Here is a 7,961-nt window from a genome sequence, read left to right as displayed (position 1 = left end):
AATTTATTGTCCACATTCGGAAACTCGGCTTACACTGCAGGTCGTAAACAGGTCGTTAACACAGGTCGTATGTTAAAGACAACGTTCTCAATTAGAATCCTGCATCAAATGTATATTGATATCTCTGTTTGACTTTCCTGTCCGTCTTTTCAAGGTCAACGATGAAGCTTCTTTCATTGATGCATGAGTTCAAGATAAAATCTTCCTGATGTTCTCGAGGGAAAGATAAGTTATCCATGGTTGTAGTCTCCATTTTATCTGAAAGTTTTGATTACGGTAATGTATCCAAAATTGTAAGTTGTCTTTATTCTCCAACTATCGACATTATTTTGGAAACTTCGACTATTGTATCTCGAAATGGCGACGCTTTCCTCAAGCCACAACTATTTCATAGTTTCCGAGATTTTTATCTCAGAAACTCAGCGGTTTCCCATGAGGCATGTTTAATTATCAAACTTTTGTACATTTGATAGACATATATTCTTTCGAGCGGCGATAAAGCAATTGTATTGAACGTTTTCAAAGAATTTGAAAACTTGATTGTGAGTATGGGAATTTAAGTGTTTAACCGACTAAAATCCCAGTCGGAAATCTACTGACTACTTTATAAGACCAGTATTAAATTTGTTTGTACAGTATACTTCAATACATATCTCCCGAAAAAAGTTTTCTCACGCCAATGACATTTTACTAAGTAATAAAATCGTCGGGAAAATAATAATAATGTTTTTGGTCTTTTCTTTTCAATGCTAGAGGCTCTGTAAAACACATGGATGCATTTATCAGCCAATTCATACAGGCACAAACCTCATGAAAGTAATAAACTTTTAGTTGGTAATGATTTGTTAGGTAAACGTATAGCACATTTGTATGAGTCAATAAAATATCGTTTGTGCTAGTCATTTGACATAGAAACAATATGTGGACGTTTTAATAGTAAAAAGACAACAATGCAGCATACTTTATTTCTTATTTGTTCATGCATATTTATTTTAACATATATTTCATATTATGTCAAAGTTTTGATTATTCAGTTTTGTCAAGTCTCTATCCAAAATATTTCAGCGTTTTGAAATCGTTATCCACAGTGGTTCACAAGTGTTTACAATGCATTTTCTTTTTCCAGTGAGAATACTGATTTATCTGAAATCTACAATATAGTCAGAGTATTTCGAAAATTCCATTCTGGTTCTATCAGTCTTCAAGCGTGTCTGTAATTACATAACATCGCCAACTCTTCTTTTTTGTCCAGGTAGTTTATTGTTATCTGGATTAATCTGGCCAGCGAACGTATGGAATATTTGAAGATTACGAATCCATATAGTAGGATGGACTTTATTTACTAAATCATTTCTATTAGGGAATCAATTTTGAATTAGTTATTCACAGTATAAGTGGTAACGGTATTCGGACGAAAAAACATTCACGGTGTATTTTGTGCACTTTGTTTGCTTGGTTTCTTCGACATTTCATCAGATTCGAGGTCGTATTTTCATTTCTGTTGACCTTATGTTTTTTTTTCCGCCAGGGAACTGATCCCAATAGATGGTATAAGATCCAGTGTACGGTGCATTGAGGTCACAATCATAATCAGCATAATAATAGTAATAAGAAGAAGAATCATAGTTATAATAATCATCGTGCCACCATCCGCTAGTAAAATATTCGGTTAGGTCTAAACTAGTATAGTCGTCGTTGTCCTCATCTCGTGTAGAGAATTCAGCACCGTTGATATCATCCATAGCGTTGTAACCTAGGTAAGGAGAAAAGGGGGTTCATGGAGCTCTTAATTAGTCTCTTACAAAAATCTGATAGTTTTGCTCTTAATACCTTTGTCTAGTTTTTTGTAACCAGGAGCTGCACTCTGTATGAGTTATTGTGTGATATTATGACAGGTCTAAACATGTTATCGTGCATACATCTCAGCATTTTTGTATAAGTAATGGTAATAGAGAAGATATGATGCGTGTACATATTGACTGTTATTTTGCTCCAATATTTGTCATAGCACTAATATTTGGTAGGGAAAAAAACTGACCCTTAGCTATCGGCATGAGCCAGTGGAGGTACTTAACATAAAACAGTTGATTGAATAAGTGTTTGCATTTCGTTCATTATATCAAACTAAATGAAATTATTAACTTTATATATTATAATTGTTCTGCATAACAATGACTGTATGACATTGACCCAGTTTGTATTTATTTCCTTTCGGGTTTAAGTTATCAATTATACCATTCTGGATATTTCCAAAATGAATAACTCCTATCTCTCTTGATAATCATTATGCTTTAGTTAACCATTGTGAATCCATAGTATAACATTTTGGAATATGATATTGCTAGACTATTGTTTTATGATTTATTTTCTGAAAATCTGAAAACTAAATCAAAGTGACAGGTTGCAGCCGTTACAAAATCAAATTACAATGTTCTCCCAATCACATAAAGAATATTTCATATCAACAATTTGTTATACATTTAAGTTGCTCTATGTATTTTACTTCACACCTAAAGTTGGTATTTAATGTCATATACACTGGAACGTTACGGCATGCTAAAAACATATTACATATGTCGAACCTGGTAGATTGGATGTGGTGAGAATCTACGACGAACAGTTACATTTAAAATAAATATCTAAGAGGTTTATCCGATATCCGAAAGATCTTGTATACATCAAGTCATCTCTATACAGTTAATTCATGTTGAATTGACGTTGTTACGTACTATGACATGTTAATATTAGTTTCCTCTGTCTATCTTTAAAGCTTCTAGCTTGTGGTAACTTTCCAAAAATGATTTGAATGTAGATCAAGTCTATAGTCGAATATGCCAAAACTGCAGACCTTAAACGGCTAATCACATTGTTACTAGTAAATGGTGATTACGCATTTTTCATATTTCATAACCGCTGAAAGAAGTACGTACCAGACACATCAGATCATAAAATGTAGTTGGGAAAGAAGAAGAAGAACTCACCTACTGTACTGGAAGAGTCATAACCACTGACGCTGAGTAAGTAATTAGTTTCCTCATTGCCTACGTTGAAGGAACTGTACTTTGCATAGTAATGTTTTCCAGATTTAGAAACAAAGTCTATTCTTAGTTCATATTGGGTTTGGCTCGTCAACGCTGCAAGTTTGTCATTTCCAAGCCAGAAATTTCCATCGACGTCGCCAAAACCATCTTTGTAATCGTCCCAGTATAAGTAAAAGTCAACACTACTATCAACACGGCGTTGAAAAACCTGTAAGTTAAGTAATTAAAAGAAAAAGGACTTAATGATTGAAAAAGCTTGTTATCAACATTAATCTGGTAGTAAATATTTGTAAAGGAATAAACGGTAACTATTCGCTGCAAGGGTAATCATAATTTTCATAAACTTGGTATTAATTCAGATGCAAAACTCATTGCTTCTCGGACGGTAGAAGTGGAGCTTGTATTTTACATGAATATGAAGAAATGAATTTAGGATCGAATTTCGATTTAAAAATCTCTTCACGCAATAATGTTACTTTTCAAATAAGAACGAAAAATACATGTCAAAAGCAACTAGAATTGTACATTGTAAATAGAACTCCATTAATCAATCGCTCTTATTATCGTCTATATAGGGCGAAATAAACATGACTCTCTAGTTTGCTCGAATATATAATCTGGACTTACTTTAAACAATAATTATGGTAAAATGACTGAGTTATTCAAATCAGAAAAGTCTTCCACGATACTGGAAACGAAAACCAATCAACTTGAAAGATTCTCAACTCCACTACCCCAGTTCCCTACATTAAAACAGGAAACTTTCCAGACTAAGTTTCGATGTCAACAACCTTTTATGGTGAGATTGAATATCTTATAGCGTCCAGATGGACCACTACATTACCTACTATAATCAGCATTGAAACTGATGAGAAGTACAATAATGGCTATGAAATTTAAGTGAATGGAACGTTACCAATATTTATCCTTAAAATAACGAAAATTTAAGTAGACGATGAATGACATACCAACCAGCCTCCTCCATCTGTGACATCGCACGTGACCTGAAATGGTGCAGATGTCCACCCAGCTGGTTGTATATTTTGCTTGCGATTCGATATTTCTCCTCTCAATCTACCACAGTCGGTGGTAGTGGCTTGAGTACACAGGAGTCCATCGCCCGTGTACCCTGTGTTACAGTAACACTGTAATATGCGTTGTCGTTTCTCACAGTTACCATTGGGACTGCACCGGTATGTATCGTCACAGCTCAACAGACCACTACTGCAAGAACATCGCTTAGTACAAGAAGGGTTCACATATACTTCACCTTCCTAAGGAGATAAAGCGGTAAGCGTTTTCAAGTAGATACATGACTAGTATCCTTCAATGGGAATACTCAATGTTTTATGTCGAGGCATAATGAGCAGTGCAATAGCAATAACATTCCTCCATTAAAATTAGAGCAGCTGTATAGTAAAGATTTGACGGTTTAAGTTAATCATTTCAAGCACCATACCAACTGTTTAGTTCCGGCTTTTCTCCTAAGTATACATTAGTTTGATACGTAAACATTTAGGAAATGACATCTTACCGCTAGGACTACTCCTTGGTGGTTCTTTGCTTCCTCTATGAAGCAACCACATTCCTCTCTAGGTAAACAACCTTCCCCGTCCATCAAGAACCCATCGGGACAAACGCAAGTGGGTGTACTAGAGCATGATTCAGTACATGTAGGATCGGCGCATGAACCTTCGCATTTACACCTGTTGAGAACCTTGTTGGTGGGACACCACTCGAAGTATGTGTCTGGAATAGGAATGACGATTAAGTTCAGACAAAAAAAAGGAAAGCTTTATGCAAAGTGTCTGATGATCCATCATCTCAATAACACATCATGTTCATAAATTATTATTTGATATTGTATAAAAATTCGAAATTTGCTTCACAGCTTTAATGACATATCTAAATAAACCAATGAAATAAGTAGCAACCGTTCTCTGCCCTTACTAGATAAACAAAGTACATCGATTTATGAAGAAACCACGTCTGAGCTGAGTGCTTGATAGCAAGGCCCAACAAGTGCTCATGAAAGAAAATTTAGATGCTGCAAAAGTTAGATGCTGCAAAATGAATATTAAGTATAACAACGAAATCATTCTTCTAAAGATATCTTTGTTTATGACATGTGTGTCAGCTTGGTTGAGGCTGAGAAGCATATCGTTAGTAAGCGGAATATTCCCGCTCTGTATCACACCGCAGGTCAAACATGTTAATATTATCAAATATTTGAAACATGTGTGAACAGCAATAATTGCAATATTTTAATTTCACTGTTTAAGCATATTACATTTCAGTTCGGGCGAGAAATGTGTCCATTTAAGAAGTTTATCAGTTTAATAACCCACCTGCTGCTCCGATATACCCTCCAGTGCTAACCAGTTTGTTATGACTGAAGCTGTCACTGATGCGGAAAGATTCATACGTCACGAAGAATGACAAACCGAAAGCTGTAGTTAGATCCATGCGTAGCTGATATTTCCTCTGATTGGTGATGTAGGATATTTTCTCATTGCCGAGCCAAAATTCATGAGAAAGAAAGCCAAAACCATTTTCATATTCGTCCCACGTACGATTGAAGTTGATTGAACTATCCTTTCGTCTCTGTATGACCTGTTGGAATCATTTGAGAGATCGAAATATCAAACTGATTGAATTTCAAGACCGTCAGCTATTCCCTGTAAGACTAGTGAGAAACGAAAAAAAAACGCAAACTGTACTGAAACATGGAACAAGCAACCTGCAGGAAGAGAAGAATGAGATAATAAAAACAAATAAAAATAACTTACTAATCACAACAAATGATCAAAAAAATATTTAAGCGAATACTAAATAAATATTACCAATATATGAGTTGCGTTATCTTTCGTCAAAATAAAATTCTTATATAAGTCAGGAATATGTGGAAAGTATTAAAACGTATTGGAAAACCATGTTGGAATTTAAGTATGGTTCGGCTGCTTTTACGAAGGAGCATGACAGATGATTCGACCAACTTCTCCTTGGAAGACATAAATATTGTGTAAAGCTTGCCGAGCCCACTGTGTAACATCAAACTATATATTATTACATCATTTTAATATAAAAAGTTATGTAGTATGAGCATTGAATTATTGTAACAAGAATAATTTCAATTGTGTCGTGACAAATCTTGCAATGGAAATACAATATTCATAGTATACAATACAACACCTACCGTCCATCCACCATCACCTAGACTGTTGTTACAATATACTTCAAAAGGTTCAGGATAGCCGTCTGGTTTGATGGCGTAAACGCCATCGTTTCGAGACGATGGACATTGGCTTAGCACTTCGTGGCAGTCTCGTGGGTATTCAGCACGTTGGTAGAGGAAGAAATATGACGCTAAAAGGATAATGTATCACACCATAAGCATACCTCACATCAAGCTAAGAGATTTTAACAATAGTTTGTTTTTATTTCATAAATGCGGAGACAATTGCATGAGAAACCGAGATCGAATAGCCTACCTTCAGTGGTTACTTTTCTAATCGTCACACCCATTTGCTTCATTTCCTGACCACAGTATAAAAATGTGGCATAGCAATTAGGTAGATGTGATTTTAATATCTAGTTACTATTAAATACTGGTTTGTATTATTTCAAACAGTTTCTAATGTTAAAGTTTTCTTTTTAAATGAAGTCATTCCGTGCAATATTTGGTAAGTCTATCAAAAATCGTATTTAAAGACGGTCAATATTTGAAGTTGCAAAGCTCTTATTTTATTTTCAATCGTTATGTTAACAACATTTGATGACTTTTACGATCCAAACGATTTCTCCATCATATACTTTCATAATTGTTTGGAAATTCTCCAAATGTGATGATATAGTTGTCTTTAAAATATAAGACTATGATTTTCTATCTTCTGTGGAGGTTCACTTGCGTTTGAGGCAGTGAATGTTACAGGAAAAATGTCGTTAACGTTTTAAAGGTTTAAACATTCAAAAATACACTTACTTCACGTTTGGTCTCCGTAGTCACTAACGCTCCTTTGACGTTCCGACTAAAATAAGGCCAAAATAATTAAATAAAATGATTGTCCAATAAATACAGTACACTACTATATAGTAAAGTTTGACAACGTTACAAATATTTATTTTACATTGTCCTCTGGAAAGATAAGTCACAATTTGTATTTTATTTTATCATATATCAATTACAATATTTCACATAGCTGCCTGTTATTTTAGGACAAGTTAAAAAAGACTTATTGACTCAGTCGTTTATCTGTATCGGTAGATAGCTGCTCCCTCAATTGAGATGAACTTTGAAGATTAACAGTAACCCAATAAAAATGGCATTTCCCACAGAACAAAACACAAACCGATGAAAGTTTAATTTTGAAATTGTCTTTAAAAATGTTGGGAATATTTTGTTTGGGTTTAATGTCTCATACATTTAGGTTGTTTTGAACCAATTAATTACTTCTAGAAAATGAGCATTTACTCTATTTCCATTAGGTTTTAATACGTCTTAATAGTTCTTTGTACGTCTTAATTGTTTAAAAAAAAATTGTATTCTGTTCGATATTTATATTTTTGTAGAAAATATAATTTTATGAAAGAAACGTGTGAACCCTTAAAATAACATATTTTTCTAGTGCTTTATGTATTTTAATTGATTCACATGAAAATTGTTCATCAAATATTACTTTTCAAATTTCACCTCTGCATTATGTAATCACGAGTTTCGATAAAACGGCACTTTTTATTTATATTGGAAATGAAGAAAAAAATGTTACTTTTACACACATTAAATGATAGTGCCTATTAATGGAAACAAATTCAAAAACAAAAATATATTTCCCTAAAAGAGCCGACCACGACATCAACGATTAAATCAATTGACAATCCTTACAACGGCCAATGGTACACCTTTCAACAGCAATTGATAAA

General features: G+C 34.0%; 1 protein-coding gene across 1 annotated transcript; it reads right to left on the bottom strand.

Moving 5' to 3' along the window:
* Positions 1 to 1,406: 1,406 nt before the first annotated feature.
* On the bottom strand, positions 1,407 to 6,566 carry LOC139973922 (angiopoietin-1-like). Its single transcript, XM_071980812.1, has 7 exons — positions 6,533 to 6,566; positions 6,238 to 6,407; positions 5,390 to 5,654; positions 4,576 to 4,790; positions 4,010 to 4,315; positions 2,982 to 3,249; positions 1,407 to 1,753 (listed from the first exon to the last, which is right to left on the bottom strand). Exons 1-7 carry the CDS (start codon positions 6,564 to 6,566, stop codon positions 1,473 to 1,475), a joined length of 1,539 nt encoding a protein of 512 aa, XP_071836913.1. The 3' UTR covers positions 1,407 to 1,472.
* Positions 6,567 to 7,961: the final 1,395 nt, after the last annotated feature.

The sequence above is a fragment of the Apostichopus japonicus genome, chromosome 9 (genome assembly GCF_037975245.1).
Source record: "Apostichopus japonicus isolate 1M-3 chromosome 9, ASM3797524v1, whole genome shotgun sequence".
Lineage (NCBI taxonomy): Eukaryota > Metazoa > Echinodermata > Holothuroidea > Aspidochirotida > Stichopodidae > Apostichopus > Apostichopus japonicus.
The sequence above is the reverse complement of the archived record's forward strand: the minus strand, read 5'-3'. Positions and strand labels throughout refer to the sequence as shown.